This window comes from Ictidomys tridecemlineatus, chromosome 7 (genome assembly GCF_052094955.1).
Source record: "Ictidomys tridecemlineatus isolate mIctTri1 chromosome 7, mIctTri1.hap1, whole genome shotgun sequence".
NCBI classification, from domain to species: Eukaryota; Metazoa; Chordata; class Mammalia; order Rodentia; family Sciuridae; genus Ictidomys; species Ictidomys tridecemlineatus.
In genome coordinates this window covers 32,303,540-32,326,086 of record NC_135483.1, presented here as the reverse complement: position 1 = coordinate 32,326,086, position 22,547 = coordinate 32,303,540, and the positions used below count along the sequence as shown (strand labels likewise).

The window sequence follows — 22,547 nt, the reverse complement described above, 5'->3', positions numbered from 1 at the left end:
GTTATTTTAGTGACACTTTAGTGATAAACTCATTCTAACTTACAAAGAAAGTAAATCCATCTCACCATGTGATTTTCACACTGATTCAGAATAGTTTACCTAAAGAAAATAGTGGTCTGATAATTAGTGTGATGACTGAGTTCTGAGTTTTTGATGTTGCTGTTGTTGTGGAGTCTTCTTGGAAATAGCACAATAGCTAAAGGATCTCAAATATGCCCTGTCTTCCAGTTCCATATTCTTATTTCATTCTTATTCACTGTCATCAGATATTTCCAATCTATACAAAAAGTGCTAAGACATCTACAAAAAGACCATGTGCTTCAAGTCCTCTAATTAAAACATATTTTTTGATGATATTTGGTGTCAGTAACTATGAGAGTCTTAAAATTAGGTAGATATACCCCTTTCCCTCTGAGAGCTTACAGTCTAATGGAAATGGACTATAACAGAAACAACTATGTAATTGTAACTGTGACAAGTATTGATCAGGTCAAGTACAGGGTGCCATGAGAAATTTTAAAGATGATTAACTTAGGAATTAATGAAGATGCCCTGAGAATGTGTTAAATCTTGATTCAGATGCCAGTAATATCAATTTGTCATGAGCTAACATCAATGGCCTACTGCATATCTTTAAGAACAATTTTCCCAGATTCCACAATTAATAAATGATGGAGGAGTTAGGATCTAAACTCATAATCTGGCTCTGGAGTTTATAATTCTAATTACAATGCTCTCTATATATTTTTTCTTCATTATTTTACTGCATTTTTTTTATAATATGCTATATTCTTAAACCAAGTGCAGCTGCGGATGTAGCTCAGTGATAGAGTACTTACCTAGAAAACCCTGTGTAGATGATCTGTCCCCTTCTCACTTGCTCTACTCCAGCCACCCCCGACACTGTATCACATCACACTTCAGGTATTTGCCCTATGCATGGTCTTTATTCCATCTTCTTCAAATCTCTTCAAATCATGGATCCCTGGGCTCTATCCCCAGCACACACTCAAAAAAAAAGTACAATAATGATAGTTACCATTTATTATGCACCTTCTATATGTCATATTCCTTTGATTTCATGGTTCTTCAGGGAAGTTATTTTCCTCACTTGAGACTTATGAAAGTACTTAGAGAAGTTTAAACAACTTGACCACAGATCATAAATCTAAATGGGGCTGATTTGAGTGGGGATTAAAGCAGCATTCCTATAAGCAAACTAAGATTGTTGACTGGTGGCATCTTTTTTGTATGCTTGCAGTTCTTTTATTTTTTTCATCCTTGTATCTGGAATATATTCCAGAAAAGTGTACTTTAAATCCCTGAAATTATTTTTTTAACTAAAAGTAATAACAATAATATTTTCTTGTTATAAATTGTGTGAATTTACTTTATTATTGAACCCTACAATAAAGCATTATTTTTACTCTAAAACTACTTGGCCCTAACATTGGGTTTCTCTCTCCTACTATAGAATATTAATGTATGTAGAGTGTTTAAAAATCGCAAGCAGTTCTAAGAAAGAAAGAAATATTTCACAGAAATATTACCATTCTTAATAGTAGAAGGAAACCTACAACTTCCCAACCAAATTGCTGAGAACAAATGGTTCTGGCTGTGTAATACAGGAAAATGGCCCATTTCCTAGTACTTGAGGTTTCTGGTTTCCCAGAGGTGATCTTAATGTTACCTGTGGTCCTAAGCTAATGATTCTTGTTTAGTTATGTATTTTTGTGTATAGTTATGTATATGTGATAAATTTGGTCTGCATGATTTTATGATCTGCCACCTGTGACAATCATACAGAGGAAATCCCATCAACTTAGCACTATTAACTAAATAGCTAACTCTGGATTTTTTTGCATATCACTAAAAATTAAACTACACAAAAATCATATAGAAAATAGGAATTATCTAAAAATCATTAGAGAACTGAGGAAAGAATCTTTCCATGTGATAAGAAAGCCTAAGACATTTAATCTCCAAGTTGGCTTTATGTGCAAATACTATGACTGTGCATAAAAAAGACATATTCAACGCTACCCAATTTATTAATAGGATATTCATCAAGTAAAGAATATTAACAAAGACATTACTTATTTAATTACCTTGTGTATACTAAGTCTTACACTGGGATGATAATTGAATAACTTAGAACTTTGCCCATGCTCCACTGAAATAAAAATTATCTACACATTTAAAGGTAATCATCCTCAGTGCAGACATCATACCTCACACAGTAGGTATTCAGAAAGTGTCTATTAATAATGATGGTATATGGTTCTCTGTTCTTTTCAAGATGAGTATCCTTATAACTGCTACACATTATGTTTATGCTGTTTTAAAAATATGCAATGGGGACTTTCTTATATGCACCAGTCATAGTATTTGCACATAAAGCCACACTTGGGGACAGGATAAATGGTTATAGGCTGTCTTAGCTTATGATCATGTCTAATAAATCACTCTATAAATGAGTCTACACCATAATCAACAATAGCACAATATTTTTATATTAGATTTATATTTTAGGCAAATAAAGTGAAACAAAAGATTTGGAATTTAGTAAATAAATTAAGGAATCATTACATTCAGAGTGCTTATCAAATATTACCTTTTAAATCTAAGAATTAGAATCATTCACTTCTTTGTGTCTGAATAGAATCCTTAAAATAATTTAAAACTTTAATATAAAAGTCAAATTAAACCCCAGTTTGCTTTAGTAGGTTCACTAAATTCAAAATGAGTAATGGGTCGGAGTTTCCCTATGGAGACATTTTGCATATAATGACTTACAAAAGAAATTCACTAGAAAGTTGTAACAGAAGCACCCCATTCCTACTGAGGACTATTTTAATGTAAATGCTCTCTGCTGTTATAAAGTAGGCCTTTATTATGGATCAGAAAAGATCCTTCTGTGTATTTGTTCTATCTCATGCTGTAGTGGGTTTTGACTGAGAAGAAGGGAGATTTATCTGCTATACATATGATATTATTAGAATAATTGAAGGAAATGCTACATAAAAATAATAGTGTCACTTCTAGGTTTGAAATGTCATTTTCTTTTATGTTCCTCTTGAAAATGAAATTGGGATTTATTTTCATGTAAATAATGTTTTATGCAAAGGTACTTCACCAAAACCATGAGCATAAATCCCACGAGGCCTCATGGGGCCTAAACTGGAAGTCAGAAGGCTGTTGAGAAGGCATGAGCACTCTTTTTTTCCATTTCCATTGCTTCTATCTCTGCATGACTGCTTTGTTCTTTGTCAGCAGCCAGCTCTCTCCCCTGCTCTATTACTCATGTGTCTGGTGGAAAATGGTAGTCAGTGGACTACAAGATTACCTGTTACTGTTCCATCCATACTGCAAACCATGTCTTTCCCAATCTCAATTCCAACTGTCCTGAGATGAGATTTTATTTACCCGAGTTGGTCCAGTTTAATACAGCAAGAGGGCAGGACCATGTGTATCAGTTTAGTTCCCAATAATATTCTACTTTTGTCTGGATCATCATTGCAAGGAACAAGTATCATTTCTTGAGATTTAGATTTTGTCTAATGATACTAAAATATAAGTAAAATTATTTTAGCTATTTAAAATAAAAAGATGAATTAGTGTTCAGTTTTTCCCTTGTTATTTCTGTAAATTGGGCCAGAAATGTAACCTACATCAGTAAAGTAGGACAGGTATAAGATAAAAAGGAAAGACCAGGGCTCTGTAAAGCTCGAGAAATCTTTACCCATCCAGAGAGGAATGATGAATTCTCATTTCCAGCTAATTGATGCCAAGTTAACTATCAACTCAAGGTTGGAAATTTTACTCTCAACTTTCCCCAATTAAAACCTTTGAAATTAAAATGGTGACACCTAAATAAAAATTCTCAAACATTTGAAATAAACTAAACATATTTATTGGCCAAATGTGATCCAAAGACCACCAGTTTGCAACTTCTGCCAGTGAAATACTTCCTTCTCAACTTTTCTCAGTTTTCTTTCATCCTTCTCATTCCTCACTGACATCTTGATAATTCAGAACCACATTAACTCATCTTAGAAATCATCTGATAACCTCCCAACCTGCTCTCTCTACTTTCTGGATCTCTCCACTCCAATCCCATTTCAAAGCATCTGTATCAGTTGTCTTAAACATCATCTTAATCTTGCTGCGACTCGCCAAACATCAGTTGACTTCCAAATCCTAAGTAAAACCTGTATCTTGACATTCCAAGTCTTTAAGAATCTATTATTTACATATAGTTAGCTTCTTCGACTTCCAAGACTAGTAATTCTATACAACTAAGCCTCTTTATTCTTTGCCTCCAAATTTTTGTTCATACTTATATATTCTCCCTCTATCCTACATGTACAGCCTAATTGCTCATCAGTGCTCGGCTGATATTCCATCTACCTATGAAGTCTTTAGAAGCTGTAAGAACATTTGTAGGCAGAGAAAAACCTACATGGACCTGGATTTGAAACATTGTTTCCACCTATTTCTAGTTCTGTGAACTAAATGGGTTATTTAATTTCTTTCAGTTTTAGTTTCCTCATTTTTTGTGTGTGAAATGTACATACATACTAATACATCTTTCTTGCAGGTATGTTGTGAACAAGTTTTATTATGTTTACTATTCCCTTATGGTCTCATTTCAAAATAATTTTTGCCTTTTCTTGAACCTCTAGGCTCTATGTGGCTATTTAAATTTAAATAATTTAAATTAAAAATTTAGTTCCTCAGTCACACTAACTGTATTTCAAATGCCCAATAACTCCATGTGTCTAGTGATTGTCTGATCAGGGAGTGAGCATTATGGAAGATTTCTATCATTCAAAGAAAATTCTATTGGACATCACAGCCCTTGTTAAGTAATATCACTCATGTAACACTTAGCATATATTGCCTTGGATTGTCATAATTTGTTTGCTATCTAATCTTGTAATCTAAATTTAAAATATCACTGGGAATTATATGATCATGTGTTACATGCATTATCTCCCACAATACTTTATACCTATCAAGTATTTAACAAGTATGTATCAAATGAATAAAATTACTAGTATCTGACTGCTTTTTCTGTTCATATCATGAATGGAAAGAAGCTATTAGGACCAAAAGGGAATATGCTGATTAAACCACTGTTTCCACTTTTGCAGGTACAAGAGTGCTTGGATGTCACTCATTCTTTGTGTTCCACAATGGGTATCCTTGGCTCTATATAACTAGGAACAACACATTTTTCTATCACTTTTTATATTTCAACACATTTTCTATTTAGAGGGCCTAGTGACATCGATAGAAATCAATTTTGGCAACTTAGGCAGAAAAGGTTTTTGCTCTTGGACAGTGGATAGGTCTTAGAATCCCTAAGGAAGATTGGAAAAACTGTATTAGAGGATAGAAATGCTGCCCAAAAGCACACTACAAGCTGGTCCTGCACATATTGCCCAAATATCACTGGCACTTGGCATAGACATCACAACTTGTACATGGTGAATCACTGTAGACTGCTGCAGGACCCACTCCTAGAAACCATACATCCTGGCTGCCAGCCTTATTATAATGGAAGCCCATGATGTCTGCTTCTTGGACTAATAGCTTCAGATGCAGTTTGGGACAGCAGTTTGATATCCATGTGCTTGGGCTCTAATGACAAAGTAGGCTGGGAAAGCAACACATGACATTTTGTTTAGTTAGAGCTTTATAGTTTTATATAGTAGTTGGGTTCATCCCGACAAATTCATACATGCATGGAATTTGATTTCCCTCCCTCTTTTCCCTCCAGGCCTCTCTCTCTCTTTCTTATTCTCCTGCTTCTAGTCTAATAGACTTCTTTCACTCACCCATTTATATATTTGATTGGTTCTTTTTACTTATCCATAATGGTGAAATTCCCTGTGAGATATATATATATATATATATATATATATATATATATATATATATATCATGGTTTTTTTTAAGAATTCTGTATTACCTTCCCCCTTTCCCAGTGCCTAACATTTTTAACTTGTACTACTGAAGGATGGGATATTTTTTTATTTAAGAAGGGGTTTCAAATGCAGGTAAGACAAAGACATTAACAAACATCCACTTTGCAATCCAAAATAATTACCAGTGATAGAAAAATAACTCATATGCCCATCATGATGATACTTTTAGTTTTCTTTTAAAATAAAGTATGCTATTTGATTATTTTCTTTTGTGTTCAATGAGTACAAACAAACAGAGAGGAAAGAGGGGGTGGGATCTGCAAAAGAAATCTAAGGAAGAGAACATGGCTTTTGGCTTACAGGTGTAGTTCAGTGATAGAGTGCTTACCTACCCACAAGGCCCTGAGTTTCATGCCCAGGCCCACAAAACAAAAGGAAATTACTTTCTCATTTTTAACTTTTTCTGCAAATTTTACTTTTTCTGTAGCCAAATACTCTTATTTTTAATATACTACGTACTCGATCCCTCCTAAGAAAATCTAAATTCTTATCCATTTACTCTATGTAAATTAAAATGTAGGATCTTTGAGTGATATGTGGTTCTTTTTCTCATATCCAGATGTGACTTTCTATGCTATCATAACCTATAACTTGATAAGACAAGTTATCTGCATCAAATAAAAATTCCAATTTAGAAAGAAGAAAACATGAAATAGTGACTCATAGGAATTATCAAATCCTACCTAGCAGGAATGGCAAAAATTGACAGTAGAAGACAATTTTTAGTTTGCTCATCTGACATCTCTGGTTCTAGTTCCTGGGAGGTTTTTCTTTCTCCTAAATTCTCTATGGCCATGAAGAGTTGCTTTGAAGAGGAAGTTCCATATCATAGCATCCTTCTTGCTGACTAGAAACTTAGCTATTATCTTAAGTTTGCCCATAATTATATAAGGTGATCCAGTAACATATGCATAGTGATCTTCTTGCCAGGTTAAGATAATTTTACAGATCATTCCAATAATTTTTCAAATTAAGATTTGTATAGCATTTTATAGTTTTTGGAACTCTTTTGTGTGGACTGCAGTATCTGATCCTTACTCATCACTGTTTGTTAAACACCACTCCATGTCATATACTCTATGTTGTAGGCTAAGTAATCCCAAACTTACACATAAGAACTCAGAGTCTCAGAAAAATAAACTCCCTGCCCAAAGTTTGCAAATGGTCAAATAGGATTTGAACTGCTGTTATCTGACTGAAAAATGGCATGTTCATACCACTATAAAATACTGCCTTAAAATATCTAATTTGAAAATTAAGAAGATATTGGTGGTATTTCACTCTTGAGAGAGAAACAGGTACAGTTATTAGTGGGCTTATGTGTGGCCATGCATCAGCTGTTAAATCTTCTGCTCTGAAATTACAGGAGATAGTTTTGCTCACATTTCATTGGCCAAGCAAATTACATGACCACATCCAACTTCAGAGATGGGAGGACAAATGAATGCATTTTACTAGTCCTAATATCTATTATGATGGTGGCATCTTCTTGAAGCTCATTGTTACTGTAGATATTTAGCTATATAACTTTCATAATAGTTATCACAAAGCTATTGGAATGAATGGATTCATATTAAATTCAAATAATTTCAAGAGCCAACTATGAATTCCTATTAATTTTTATTTTAATTTTTAATGCAGGTCTTAGATTGGTTTAAAAGAAATTGTCAGTTGTCTTTATTTTGTTCAGACTTTCAGAGGATTCAATTATATAGTAGGAAGCCCTTACAAACATAATTACATAAGATTTTATACAGTTAGAGTGGCCTACCATGACAGTAGCCTCTGTAGTGAGATCACAAGACCACATAGGTAAATAAACCAACCTTTTTCATGTCTTGATATAAAATCTGTTGATGAGATATTATGCACACAGTGGCCACCATAGGGACTGCTAAGAGAACAGGAGGCAGTTCTTATAAAACAGTTAAAGTACAATTTGAAATGGATTTTAAAGCTGAAGAGTCATCTACTAAAAAGGAACTAGCTATTGAGGACCTTGTCTTTCTCATTGCTGCAATAAAGGAGTATATAAACTGATAGACTGGATCTCCAATATTACTTCCAAAACTATGTAAGTCAGTGATTTTAGAAATTCTTATTTTAAATGTTCTTTAAGTGTAATGCAAAAATTATACTTTGAAAAATATTTGTTTTGAATAAAATGCAAAGATAATACCTTATTAACTTAAAGCATATAAATTGTAGTCTAAACTAGTAATTACAGGCAGTTTTTAGAATCTGTCATGACCTATACTCTGTTCCCATAAATAATTTCCCAATTTGATGTTGAGAGAATCCTGAATCCAAAATAATCTCTCTGATAGATGAGACTTTCCAAATGAGAGCAAACAGGAATGGATTCTGTGGGTCTGAGATTTAATTGATTGATTGATTGTCTGACTGATAGGTACTGAGGAGCTGAACCCAGGGGCATTTTACCTTTGAGCTACATCCCCAGCCATTTTTATTATTTTTTTTTATTTTCCAACACGGTCTCACTAAGTAGGTTATGGCCTTGCTAAATTTCTGAGGCTGACCTTAAACCTGAGATCCTCATTCCTCGGTCTTCTGAGTCACTGGGATTACAGGCATGTGCTACAGCACCTGATGGCTCTGAGATTTGAAACAAGGTCACCATGATGTTGAGTTAGACATTGCAGTATAAGCTTGGGCTTGGGCAGGCTTCAGACACTTTCCAAGTCACTAGTGAGAAGGAACTTTTGATTTTTGTTGTCCAGTTACTGAAGGGTTTTCTGGTTTTCAGATATTGTTAGAAGAGACTTGACTCTTTGGTCTTTTATTTAATTAAGTGACTCTCTTTGAATACAGAGAGTGTCAGGTAAATGAGTCATCAGACTAATTAGAGCAGAATAACAAGGACACCTCCTGTGTTCTGCTTTCTGCCTGTGATATTTTGCAGTTCAAGAACTTGATTTTACCTACAGGCATCTTCTCCAAATGCACTTTGGATTATAAAACTTAGTACCAGAGTGAATGGTTTAAGTACTCAATGGCAACCCCAACTGGGCTTTAGTTCTAGGGTTTGCTATGTGAGTATTTTTTTTTTAATATCTCAGTACACACAGAGAGAGTTTGTTAATCATGGTTAAGTTCTTACAGTTTTGCTTGAGCTTGATTCACCCCTGTGGTCATAATAGAATATTTTATGTGTCTTTATTATATAAATATATTCATATATATGTATATATATATACACACATATATATATTCATATATATACATACACACATACATATATGTGTGTATGTGTATTACACACATACATACACACATATATGTAAAGGACTCAAATTTTTCTTTTGCGGTATAACAAGTATCACAAATTTAGCACATGTAAATAATACCCATTGATTAGTTCACAGTTCTGTAGACTATAAGCCTAGCACAGTGATTGGGGTTTTTCCTTGGGTTATCAAATAGCTCAAATCAAGATGTCTGGAGGCTATGCGTGTGTATGGAGGTGAATCTGCTGTGTCATTCAGATTGTTAGCAGAACCTGGTTCCTTGCAGTTGCAGCCCTCAGGTCCCTGTATTCTTGCACCTACCATTCAGGAATTACTCTCAGCATGGTGGCTGTTCTCATGTCCTTTACACATGGCCCCTTCCATCTTCAAGCCAGCAAAGTTGCATTGAATCCTTCTTTTGTTTCAAATCTCTCTGATTTCCTCCTCTACAATCAGCCAGAGAAAGCACTTTGCTTTTAAAGGGCTCATGTGGTTATGCTAGGGCCCTTCAGGTAATCTCCCTATCTTTAAGTCAGCTGATTAGTTACCTCAATTACATCTGCAAAATCTTTTTTGCCGCATAAAGTAACATGAGAGTCATCTTAGATTTCTACCTACCTCATTTACTTTGTATAGCCCTTCACTGTTATATAGATTCAGATTTTAGATTTCACAATGTGATAAATCATTGGGAATATTAAATGTGAATCACATATGCATTATATTTAGATTGAAGTAGTTTCATTGTGAATGTAACACAAAGATTTTTGTGGTGCTGAAAAATTTACTTTTTAAATAAGTCTATAAATGTTTCAGGTAGTGGAACCCTTCAAAAGATAAGTTTTAAAGGGATACTAGAAACAGTGTACTGTAAATAGTATATTAGCAAGAATTCTTTGATTCTATCAGATAACAGTGAGCAGCATATGTCTTCAATGTATGCTTTTAATTGTGGTCAATTAATAATGTCTAATTCATAGACATTAGAGCCAAAAGATATCAGAGATCACCCGTCCTCTTCCATCTGCCTTTTTCATAAATACAACAAGCCAGAGACTCAGAGAGGGAATGTGACTCCAAGAAGGCCAATGAGCCAGTTAGCTAATGGATAAGACCGACCTAGAATACATGTTTTCTGATTCCCTGTCTGGTAATAGTAATAATAATGCCATTAGTTTAAGTCAGAATTTCTAAGTATCAGGTGCCCAGCTAAGAACCCTAAATATTTATTTTCCTCAAACCCCACAAAAATTCTATGAGATATGAATTATTATCACTATCATTTCACAGTTTGGAAAAAAACATGTCTCTGAGAGGGTAACTCCTTCAATAATGTCACCCAGCTTGTAAATGTTAGAGAAGCAGTTTGATTCCGAGATTTGACTGACTTCACTTTGCTCTGCTCTTCCCATCCCACCAGGCTGCATCTAAAGCTGCATGCTGCTACAGAGTTAGCATAGTATCGTCCAAGGACAGCCGCATAAACCTGTGTTTTCTGACAACAAATTAACAAATAGCAGGGAATTTGAAGTCTAGCAACTCTGCACAAATGCTGGTTTTGTCCTTTACCATGTTTCTTCAGGAAACTATATAATCTCCTGGGCCCTTTGATAATACATCTGTAAGAATGAGCATTTTTAGAATTGTTATGAAGAGGATACATGAATAAAACAGCCCCCAAACGAAATAATTACATATTCATTGTATTACTATTCTTTGGCAAGTAGTGGCTGGCTCTCATTACCCAATAACAGTAGATTTTAAAGTCACTGTTTTTGCTTGATAGAGGGAGACATTAAATAAAAAGGAGTAGATCTTTGGCATTGCAGAGATCTGCAGGAACCTCATTTCCCTTCTGTCAGGTGCTTCCTGTAGGTATCCTCCTTTCTTCCACCCATTCATACTTCACTCAAGTATCTCACTCCATGGCAGTTTTCACAAAGGCATTGTTTACTTCCTATGAACATCAAAGCTACAAAGAAAAGCAAATGCTGTGTCCTTGGCCTAGCAGCTCTGTGATTCGCAAAATTTTACTACTATCTGATGTCATCATTTGAGAATCACTTTGAAATAAAGCTATAAATATTAAATTCATGAATACTATAGTCTAATCTGCATTCTCAACCTTTTCTAACAGTTTCCATCTTTGTTTTATATATATGTATTTTTCTTATTTATTTATTGCTTCACCATTCAAAGGTAAATTGAAGACAATATAAGATTTCAGGTCTAAATAACTAATATTCTTCATCTAAAAAATTAGTAATTTTCTAACTCCATCTAACATTTAATCCATATTCACATTTTTCCTACTTTTTAATTTATTTTTTAATGTACTTTTTAAATTTTGTTCTAATTAATTATATATGACAGTAGAGTGTATTTTCATACATTATACACAAATGAAGCACAAGTTCTTCTTCTGGCTGAACCTGATACAGAGTCACACCAGTAGTGTAATCATATATGTATATAGGGTAATAATGTCTGTCTCATTCTACCATCCTACCCATCCCCACAGCACTCCCCTCTGCACAATCCAAAGTTCCCTCATTCTTCCCTCCTCTGCCCCAACTATGGATCATCATCAGTTGACCAAAGAAAACATTCTGCCTTTGGTTTTGGGGGGATTAGCTTATTTCATTTAGCATGATATTCTCTAGTTCCATCCATTTACCTGAAAATGCCATAATTTCATTCTTATTTAAGGCTGAGTAATATTCCATATTGTATATATACTACATTTTCTCTATTCTTTCATCTGTTGAAGGGCATCTAGGTTGGTTCCATAGTTTAGCTATTGTGAATCAAGCTGCTATAAACATTTGATGTGGCTGTATCACTGTAGTATACTGATTAAGTCCTTTGGGTATAAACCAAGAAGTGGGATTACTGGGTCAAAAGGTGGTTCCATTCTGAGTTTTCTGAGGAATCTCCATACTGCTTTCCAGATTGGTTGCACCAATTTGCAGTCCCACCAGCAATGTAGAGTGTACCTTTTTCCCCCACATCCTCGACAACACAGATTATTGCTTGTATTCCTGATAATTGCCATTCTGACTGGAGTGAGATGATTTGCTTTTCTCTAATTGCTAGAGATAATGAACATTTTTTCCCCATATGTTTGTTGATTGATTGTTTCTTCTGTAAAGTGTCTGTTAAGTTCCTTAGCTCATTTATTGATTGGGTTGTTGTTGGGGTTTTTTTTTTTTTTTGGTATTAAGTTTTTTGAGTTCTTTAATATATCCTGGATATTAGTGCTCTATCCAAAGTGTGTCTGGTAAAGATTTTTTCCTATTCTGTAGGCTCTCTCTTCATGTTATTGTTTCCTTTGCTGAGAAGAAGCTTTTTAGTTTGAATCTATCCCTTTTAATGATTCTTGATTTTACTTCTTGCGCTTTATTTCCTACTTGTCTTACTTTTATACTGTTTTATTTGTTGGGTTTCTTATTTGTTTTGTCTTATTTTTTCCAAATAAGAAGTCAAAATATACTCACAGCATTTGATGGTTACACCCTTTGATATCTTTAAACTAGAAAAACTCCCTCATCAAGTTTGGATTTTTCATGATGCTAACTTTTTAAGCAAGTATGCCAATTCTCTTGAACTATATCCTGTGTTCTGGATTTGATGTTGTATGCATGTCTATTATCATATTTATACTACATTGTTTTATTTTATTTATTTATTTATTGGTACTGGGAATTGAACTCTTGCCTGAGCTTCCCGAACCACTGGGATTACAGGCGTGCACCACCATGCCTGGTGTATTACTCTGTATTTTTGAAAACTCAAAGTTGGTCCTAAAGACTTGACTGGAAACAGTTTGTATATTTTGTTTACAACAACCTGACAAGTGATACTGTGTATTTTGTATAAGGAGGGATATATTGATACACTCACTAGCACTACTAATATTTATGAATTAAGACAGTATAGACAGATCTTCCCAGTTAATGTATCTTTTTTCTTTTGCTTTAACAATTAGAACTCATTTGTGGTATGATTCTTTGGTGCATATATGTGTGTGTGTGTGTGTGTGTGTGTGTGTGTTTTCAAAGTGGTGAGCAAATATATATATATATATATATATATATATATATATATATATATATATATATATCCTTTTCCCAATCTTTCATCAAATGGCATTTGCTCCATTGATGAATCTCACTTAAGGTAGCAAATTGGTAATTTTTAAATTTATCATTCTTCTTACATTTATTAATTCCTCTGTAAATAAGAGCCTTCCCTAGTCAAGGGGGGATGCTTTATGTATTTTTACAGTTCATATCAGTACAACATGTTTGGTATCAATTATCTAAAATATCTTTAGGTTATGCAACTGAGTCATAGATAAACATAACTTAGATTTTGTGTAAATGCTCATTAAAGCATGTTAATGTACATTAAAATTGGCAGTGGAGAATGGATGAAATTTAAAGCAGTGTTTCAAAGTGGTGAGCAAATGTAAGAAACTTGGTGAAAGATATTTCAACAAGTCACTGGCACTAATAGCATTTATAGATCTAAAAGAACTTACTAGTGGTAAGCCACTAAAAGATCTTACCATGTGGTTGTATCCTAAAAAGCTAATAACAGAGTCAATGTGGAAAAATATTTAGACTGGACAAGAAAGAAATGAATACAAATAGTTTAGAGTGTCACCTTCTTGCTTTGGTCGTCTTTCAACTGCATATTCCAACATTTAAGGCCTGTGGAATTTTTTACTCAGTTTCTTGTCTACCTCACTCCTCATTCCTCCTTCATGTGCTTTGGCTAATGCACCTCCTCGGGTGCACGTGATCATCCCTGACTTTGCATCTTTGCCCATGTGTTCCCCTCCCTCAGCATTGAGTTTTTTGCTTGAGTTCTAACCTGTCTACTCTTCAATCCTGGGTTCCAACCCCACTCCCTCTCCCTCCCTGACATCTCCAGACAGCACTTCCTCCCTCTGTGACATCTGTAGTACTTGACTCGGTCTCCTGACTGGTCTTCTGATGTGAATGTCAGCTTCATCACCAAAAATCCTTAATAACATGACCAAAAATTTCAAAGCTCTTTTCTCATGATATTACTGAGCTTTTACATTCCCCTTTGAGAATCTTTATGAAAGTTACCAACATATATGAAACTGCTATCAAACAGTTAGCTTTCACTTCTGATATCTATCACCCTAGAAAACCAGGTATTCTTGTGAAAGTTAAGGCTAGAATTTGAGTATTGTCTCACCATCAGCTCTTTGTAAGTAATTTGAAGGCTCAGTTCTTTATCACAACACAAAGGAAGTAGGGAGGAAGGTAGGCATAAACTAACTTGGCCTTTAAATATTACAACAAGAACAAAGTTTATTCTATCTGTGGGTTGAATCTTTATGTTAAATTTGAACACTGTTTTAAATGGAAGTAAAACAATGGTATTTGTGCTGCTTAAAGATTTTGATCTCATAAAATAAGATGTTGTTTAAAATCATTCTAAATATCTTTTCTCTCTGTCTTCTCAGTAGGAACACTTCCTGTACATGAGGTTGGCTGATACTTTCCCTTGCCAGACAGTGATGATTTTTGTTGCCAGGCTGTGATACCATTTGATTTCTGTTTTTGCAGAAGCAGGAGGTAAAAAGCTACGGAGCACTGTCCAGAGGAGTACAGAAACAGGTCTGGCGGTGGAGATGAGGAACTGGATGACCCGACAGGCAAGCCGGGAATCCACTGATGGCAGCATGAACAGCTATAGCTCAGAAGGAAAGTGAGTGAGGCCAGTCTCCTCTGTGCTGCCCAGAGACCATCTTCTCTGTCCCACCCTCTGCTTTCACTAAAGCAAACTCACACACTCTGCTGTTCCATTTTAATTTTCATTGGCTGATTTTCTGTGAATAGAATTTTGTTTACCAGCTACTGAGCAATGCAACATATCTGGTTTTTTATACCAAAGGAAATAGGTTCGGGGATAAAGTGTTTTGCTTTAATGACAATATGTAAAATGTGGCTCTCACATTGCATGCAAATAAAATATTTTGCCCTGGTTTAAAATAATATATAAAAGTACAAAAATAGTAAGCATTCATGCCATGCTATATGGACAGTGCTAATTTTAAAAAATCATAGCACTGAGTTATTACCAAAAATATGCACTCCTGATGTATACTTAGTTTGATGCAATGACTATATTTCATATAACTTAGCTATATAAAATTAAGTTGTATGACACTAAGTTATGTGAAATATAATAGCCAAAAAAATGGCACTGGAAAACTTGATGAGTCTTTTTTTAGTCATATGTAGTTTCTCTTTGATTGTATAGCCCTGTCACCAACAAAATAACAGTAATTGACAGCTACAACTCTGTAAATAGGAATGTAAAGGACATTAATAGAGGAAAGTGGATTTACTGACCTCACTGAACCATCACTACAGATGCTTAGATGTTCCATGTTCACAGTTTTGAGGCCATAGGATCTGCTGGCATAGTCTTACTGATGTCTCCTAGGGGTAATTTGTCTAGCATGATTACATAAATAAAAGAGAGATGTATGGCTTACATAAAAATGTATTAATAAGGTTATATGAGATACTTATATAAACAGACTAAAACATTTGTATTAACTGAGGTGAAGAAAAAAGAAATATATTTGATGTCCATCAAGAAAGAATCTTAAAAATAGAGAATCAAGTGAAAAACAGATGATTACTGAGCATTAATATTTATAAAGCCCTGCATTATATACTATAAGGGATATAAAATATTTAAGCTGTGTTCCCTGCTCCTGATGTTTATAGTCTTATTGGAGAAATGAGATGAATACTTGTAAACTCATTCAACACATCTTCTCTTCTGTTTCTCTAGACACTGTGCTGCCAGCTAGGGGCATAAGTCATGTGTGAGAGTGAGTCAGTATCAGTGGTTAAGACCAGGGGCTTTGGCATCATATCAGATGGAGTTCTCATCTGGTGTTTTGGCACTACAGAACCTTCAGCAGTGTTGGGATATAATAAATACACACCAAAGTGATATTGCCAAGTATCCCGCCATGTTGAGGGAGCTGGAGGAAGCTAGAACTTTCCTGAGAGCAAGGTGGGGTTGAGGAATTAATTCTGTTTGTTATTTTGCCTTCAGTCTGATTTTCCCTGGTGTCCGCTTGGCCTCCGATAGCCAGTTTAGCGATTTCCTTGATGGCCTTGGTCCTGCTCAGCTAGTGGGACGCCAGACTTTAGCTACTCCTGCAATGGGTAAGAATTTCTGCCTCGTGATTCCATTGCTCTTCTTTTAGATTATTGAAAATTGCTTTCTCTCAATTTCATAGAATCTTTGACAGTATTATCAGTAGGAATAAATTATCTTGTATAACACAAAAAAGCTTTGTTTTTTTCTATTATAATTTCTTTTGATTTTTAAAGGAAGACATTGATAAAATATTAAATGTTTTTAAGTTTAAGAAAATATATGGAAATGATGAAATGATGTTAAGCCAAGATCTTTGGCAAAGCATTTCTTTCCATGTTTGTACAGTAAGGTGTGTCTATTTCTTTTCCATGCACTATTAGGTGATATTCAGATAGGAATGATGGACAAAAAGGGACAATTGGAGGTGGAAATCATTCGGGCCCGTGGCCTTGTTGTAAAACCAGGTTCCAAGACACTGCCAGGTAAAACCAGAAAAGATTCTTCTATTATTACCCATAATCCATTGTTTCTCAATGTAGATGCTTTGTTTTTATTGCTAAAAACTTAGTTATTAGTTAATCAAAGATACTGACAGGTGAGTCAATTCTCTGACTGGTTTGGGGCTATTGCAGTCTGTATGTACATCCTGAATGAGTGTTCAATAGGTTGATCTGATGAGATGATACAAGTTGTTAAATAAGTACATATATAACTAGAAACCACTGCAAAATGTAAACCACTACCCTTAAATAATTCATTTTGTCACAACTTGTATATTCAAAGTTCGGATTTTTTGCTAGCTGGTGTTCCATGTTATTCTTTAGTTTAAATGGAGCTTCAAAATTCTCCTTCAGTATCCTTAGTGTTCTGGAATTAGAATAAAAATAGGTACAGGCCCCCATAGTAGCATCATCCTATGTATCCTGGATATTCTAAGGTATGACTTCCTGTTGTATATTAAGAAAGAGAGACACTGTTATAACTTTATGCCATATACTTCATACCGAAATGTCATAATTTAAGGTGTTTGAAACCATAGGAAATGGCTCAGTGACTCCATAAACATCGTGCAGAGGTCATTCGATCAGAAGTATAAAACAATTGCTGAGGATTTGAAACTTGCATTCCAGCCTCAGCACCTCCACTGACTGATTTGTGTTTTGAATCTCTTAACTTCTCTATCCTTACAGAAATTTTTAAATGTAGTATATATTCCCTATGTACAACCTCGTAATGATGATTAAAATGATGGTGTTTGTAAAGGTCTTAGAGCTTGTCAACTCACTCTGCCATAAAGAATATTGTGACTTTTACATAAATGAGCATAATTTTATGAAATGCTTGTCAGATAAATTTTAAGCCATAGAATTCACAATTAGCTGCCTCTTCCTAACTAAACACATCATCTCAAACCCCACCCATTCTGTACCCTCACACACCAGCAAAAAATAAATGCCTCTGGGCTAAAAGTGATTTGTGGAGGTAGATGAGTAAAACAAGAATTTTAAGCATCTTTAACTAAATTTAAGTATTGGTAAATTAAAGACTAAGACATCACTCTTGAATATTGATAGGAACTGGAAGCATCTCACCTTATTTAATGCCATGTTTAAATTTACATAGTTAGTTGATACCAAAATAATTTGAAGAAAAAGAAAAAAAATGCTCAGGCTGTGTCAACATCCCCTAACCTCTCTGAATGCCAGACAGTTATCTGTTGTTTATCTAATGATTTTGACCCAGGGTTGCAAGGCCAGTGGCTTTGGATCTCTGCCAGCCTTTTCAGTTCTTGCAGGTGACACCTGTGTCAGGTATGCCACAGCCATAGTTCATCAGTTCATGGCTCATCACCTCTATGTTTGCTTTCCCAGCACCCTACGTAAAGGTGTACCTATTAGATAACGGAGTCTGCATAGCCAAGAAGAAAACAAAAGTGGCAAGAAAAACGCTGGAGCCCCTTTACCAGCAGCTGTTATCTTTTGAAGAGAGTCCTCAAGGAAAAGTTTTACAGGTATTTACTAAGTCATTGATCCCTTAAATAAGAAAGCATTTCACAGAGTCAGACCTTTTATCCTGTATCTTTTCTGTTCCCTCTTTTATGTTCCACACAGCTCAAATTGTTTGAAAATTTCAAAGCAATAGCCCATGCCATATAGCTATGCTCGTTGATGTTCCCTTTGAAGTGAATCAGAAGCGTGCAAAGCCCGGTCACCATCAGCCAGTCTCCCTGACTGCTTATGACCCTAACCCTCCAGCACAGTTTTCTTAATGGAACTTGTATCCTTGTAGTTAAAGACAACTATCCCATTAATCAAATACAATGATTTCTTTTAATCTTTGATGTCAGAACATTAACTGATTGATTTTAGTATTTTAATGTATTTTACAGGGTTTTGTTATGTACTTGATTACTCTGACATTACTTTTTATTTCGCCAACAGATCATTGTCTGGGGAGATTATGGCCGCATGGATCACAAATCCTTTATGGGTGTGGCCCAGATTCTTTTAGATGAACTGGAACTATCCAATATGGTGATTGGATGGTTCAAACTCTTCCCCCCTTCCTCCCTAGTAGATCCAACCTTGGCCCCTCTGACCAGAAGAGCTTCCCAGTCATCTCTGGAAAGTTCAACCGGACCTTCTTACTCTCGTTCATAGCAGCTGTAAAACTGTTGTCACAGCAACCAGCGTTACAAAAGGAAAAAAAAATAAAGAAAAAAATCCACAGGTCGCAAACCCTGGTAACACTGCATGCTTAATGTTGTGTCTTCTGAGCCTGTTTCTAGGGATACAGAGCGATCCTGTGTTCTCAGAGGAAGTTGCACACATTGTGCCCTAAGGAAGGCCCTCAGGTGAAAGGACAGAGCTATGAAGAACTGAGAGGTTTGGAGTTCAGCCACACTGGAGTTGTGGTCCAATCTGAAGCCATGGATTTATCTCAAAGAATCAGTCAGTTTCATGCAACAAAAGCCCTTTTCAATGGCACCTTTATATTTTTATTGTTCCTTTTTCTTCATTTATCTGATCCCAAAGCCCCATTATGCCACAGAAATAGAGCTATACAGCCTCTGAGCCATGTTACAGGTCAAGGAGCAAAGAAGTCCTTAGAAGCATCAGGTGTAAAGCAAGACACCAAAGAAGTGGTCGGGAACAAAGCATCAGCCCTCCCCTGGACGGGGTCCAGCAGGAAGAGTGGCCAAGTCAGTAGCTCCAGCCGCATGTCATTCACTAATGCCAAGATGTGTTGGACTCTGAAAAACAAAGTTCTGTGGCTACACTGTACTGAATGAAATTAAAGAAACTTTTTTTGCATGGACACAGATTAGCTGATTACTTAAATTATTTTCTTGGGGCTGCAACTTGCAAAAAAAGAAAAATAAATAAAAATCAGCCATTTTCAACAATTTATATTATTTTTAAAAATAAATTTCACTAGTGCATGGTTTTAAAAAGGGGAGAGAATGCAACAGGGTGATACAAGACACACCATGTTTATTCTTTAAACTAATCATAGTCTGTGTTTTGGCAGACATTACAAATGAAAATTCTTTCTAGAAGATGCGTAAAATTCTCTTTATGTGACAAATAAGTATAATATATTCAATTTATTTCCATGTTAAATATACAGATCTTATGGAGCTCAATATGTGCAAATTTTTCACATCTTTCTCTTCTCTGTCTTACTTTTCCTCTTCTCCCTCTTTTAATCTTTTATTTTTGTTCTCCCAGAGTGAACCTTATTCTAAAAAATTACAACTTTTTGATCTGATCCTCTCTTATAACCCATGTTTGATTCAGAGCTATAGATGCTTCTGAATTTATGAATTTCTCAAGGGAAAAATCTATTTAAGAGCTTTCTTTATTTCAAGCATGTTGAAAAGGATTTTGCAACATGACTTGGGAGTACATTAAAGTAAGTCAGCATGTATTTGACAAAGAACTTTTGCAATTTATTGTACAGTGCATGGTAATTTTTTTTCACCTTCAAAATTCAGTTTACAGGAAAATCCTAAAATCATATGGCCATTGTAATGTCTAATAAATTTGTTTTTAGCACCAGCATTATTCATACAGGGGTTAAAGTATTATTTGTAGAAGGTCTCAGGTTTTGTTTGTTTTTTAATTAGTTAAAGCAGTTTCTTTAGCCAATTTCCATTTACTATGTGAATAGAAACACTGCTAAAAATTTGAAGCCCTGAAACACAGGGCTGTTTATTAATTCATTTTTCTGTAGTAAAATTCAATTTTTCACAAATTATATTTCTAAAGAAATATAGTAAACATAAATTTGCAACAATTTTAAAGCTCCAATTTTTAGGTGACTCCAAGAAAGTCAATATGCCTATTAATAGTTCTTTGATGCCATCACCAAAAGTCTTCAGGCAATTTCTTTAAAGTCGAAACCCCTGCCTTTGGTTTTACAGAGAGTTATTACCATTGGGTGGTGCTGCAAGGTCAGATTTCTCTTAAGTTCCCCTATTTTGAGGAAAAGTCACTGGATAATGTATAAACCACCCATGCTTTCTGGTTCTTATGTACATTTTGATAGTACATTCTTATAGATTGGTTTTAATTTCTTGCAATAACTTTTGAAATCCACATACCTCCCATTTGTTGAAATGAAGACCATGCACAAAAATTCTTTTCTTCTCTTCCTCTTCTTTTTTTTTTAATCCAGTGCTGACCATTACAAACTATCATGCTTGATATGGTGCAAAAGTTAAAATGAGTATCACTAAAAATGCCTTCTCATTATGTGGTGCAATATGAAATACACCGAGACTGTGTCTTGATATTTGGAGATCTATGATGGACCCAGGTAAAGTTGTTAAAAGAATGAATAAAACTTTATTGAAATAATTTAGACACCTGTGTACCAGCAACAATTGGTTTAATAGACCTATAGTGTCTATACTATCCCTTAGATTAAACGTTTACCATTTTCCTGATACTAAGATGCACTCACATAATCTTTTGTGCATATTCCTATAAAATTATTTCTAATTTTAATAAGAAGGACATGACTGTATGGAATATTTGTACATACGTGTCATTATGCAGTATTTATTTAAAAGTTGGTGTTTTTGTTTTTGTTTTTAATTTCCACATGTCTGCACCTCAACTCGTGGTTTAGTCATGTAAATAGCACTCTGCCAGTGACCATTGCTGCCCTGTACATAGTATGTTTTAAAGTAAAGGGAATTCCAGTTGGGGAAAAAAAAAAAGGGCAGATTAGTCCTGTAACAAACACCAACTAATGTAAATCAAATTCATTCTGGTGATGGTATTTAACACTTTAAATAAAACATTTTCTTTACAGATGTTGTACAACCGTGCATTCTCTGTCCCTCTTCTCTCCACACCTCCCCAAGCCTTCTGCAGCTCAGCCCCAAACCTGCCTCTCATTCAAGACAACAACATTACCTTCCCTCCTATCCATGACCAAAGTGGGCCAGTTTTAGCAAATAGCTCTCAGAAGAGTATATCTTTTCTTCAAAATCCCAAAGGATCTTGGCTCACATCATTAAAAGTTGCTATTTTTTAGAAAAATTGTTATTGGATTGAGGAGCTTTCTGATTAAATGACTCAGCAATTTCTAGATTTGATGAGCAAACTGAGATTTCTGAGTCAGTCCTGCCAGACACTGATAGCAGAGTCACAAGGAACCATGCAGTTCCCTGGGTAAAGATGGCAGAGGTGCCATTGTCTTTAAGCTTTTGAGTTTGTAAGAGTCAGTTCAGCTATGGGGCAGGTGCCTGGTTAATTGAAAAGATAGGAGTGGTAACCTGAGAAAACAACCTGTCCAGAGACTGGCTTCTAGTTGTGTGAGTGTAAATAAATAGGTGACAGAGTCTTCCCCACATCTTTTGAGGGTAGTTCCTCAAACTAGGAAAAAGGATCCCAGCAATTTCCATAGACTCCTCTTCAAGATCTGAACTTAAGAGGTAGTTTGAATCCACATTTAATTATTAATTCAAATCTAAATTTAACCAGCTCTCCATTCTTGAAAATAATCATTTCCTGTATTTCCAAGGACTCAATTCTACTCCAGTCCCCCACCCATCCTATAATACTTTTCATTATTCAATATACATCCTCTATTCAAGTGAGCTACTTCTTTGCTATTTGAGAACTCCTAT

General features: G+C 35.0%; 1 protein-coding gene across 50 annotated transcripts in view; it reads left to right on the top strand.

Moving 5' to 3' along the window:
* The window catches only part of Rims2 (regulating synaptic membrane exocytosis 2), a 559,411-nt gene extending 537,685 nt beyond the window's left edge, over positions 1-21,726 (top strand). For 49 of the 50 annotated variants that reach the window (XM_005316267.4, XM_005316266.4, XM_021724861.3 and 46 more), the window contains 5 exons: positions 14,848-14,989; positions 16,358-16,470; positions 16,786-16,887; positions 18,277-18,416; positions 18,847-21,726. In XM_005316267.4, the coding sequence (XP_005316324.2) occupies positions 14,848-14,989; positions 16,358-16,470; positions 16,786-16,887; positions 18,277-18,416; positions 18,847-19,065 (716 nt within the window). In that variant the 3' untranslated portion in view covers positions 19,066-21,726. Of the gene's footprint in view, positions 1-14,847; positions 14,990-16,357; positions 16,471-16,785; positions 16,888-18,276; positions 18,417-18,516; positions 18,740-18,846 lie in introns of those variants that run through there. The other variant, XM_078016815.1, reaches the window with a different exon arrangement.
* The last annotated feature ends 821 nt before the right edge of the window (positions 21,727-22,547 follow it).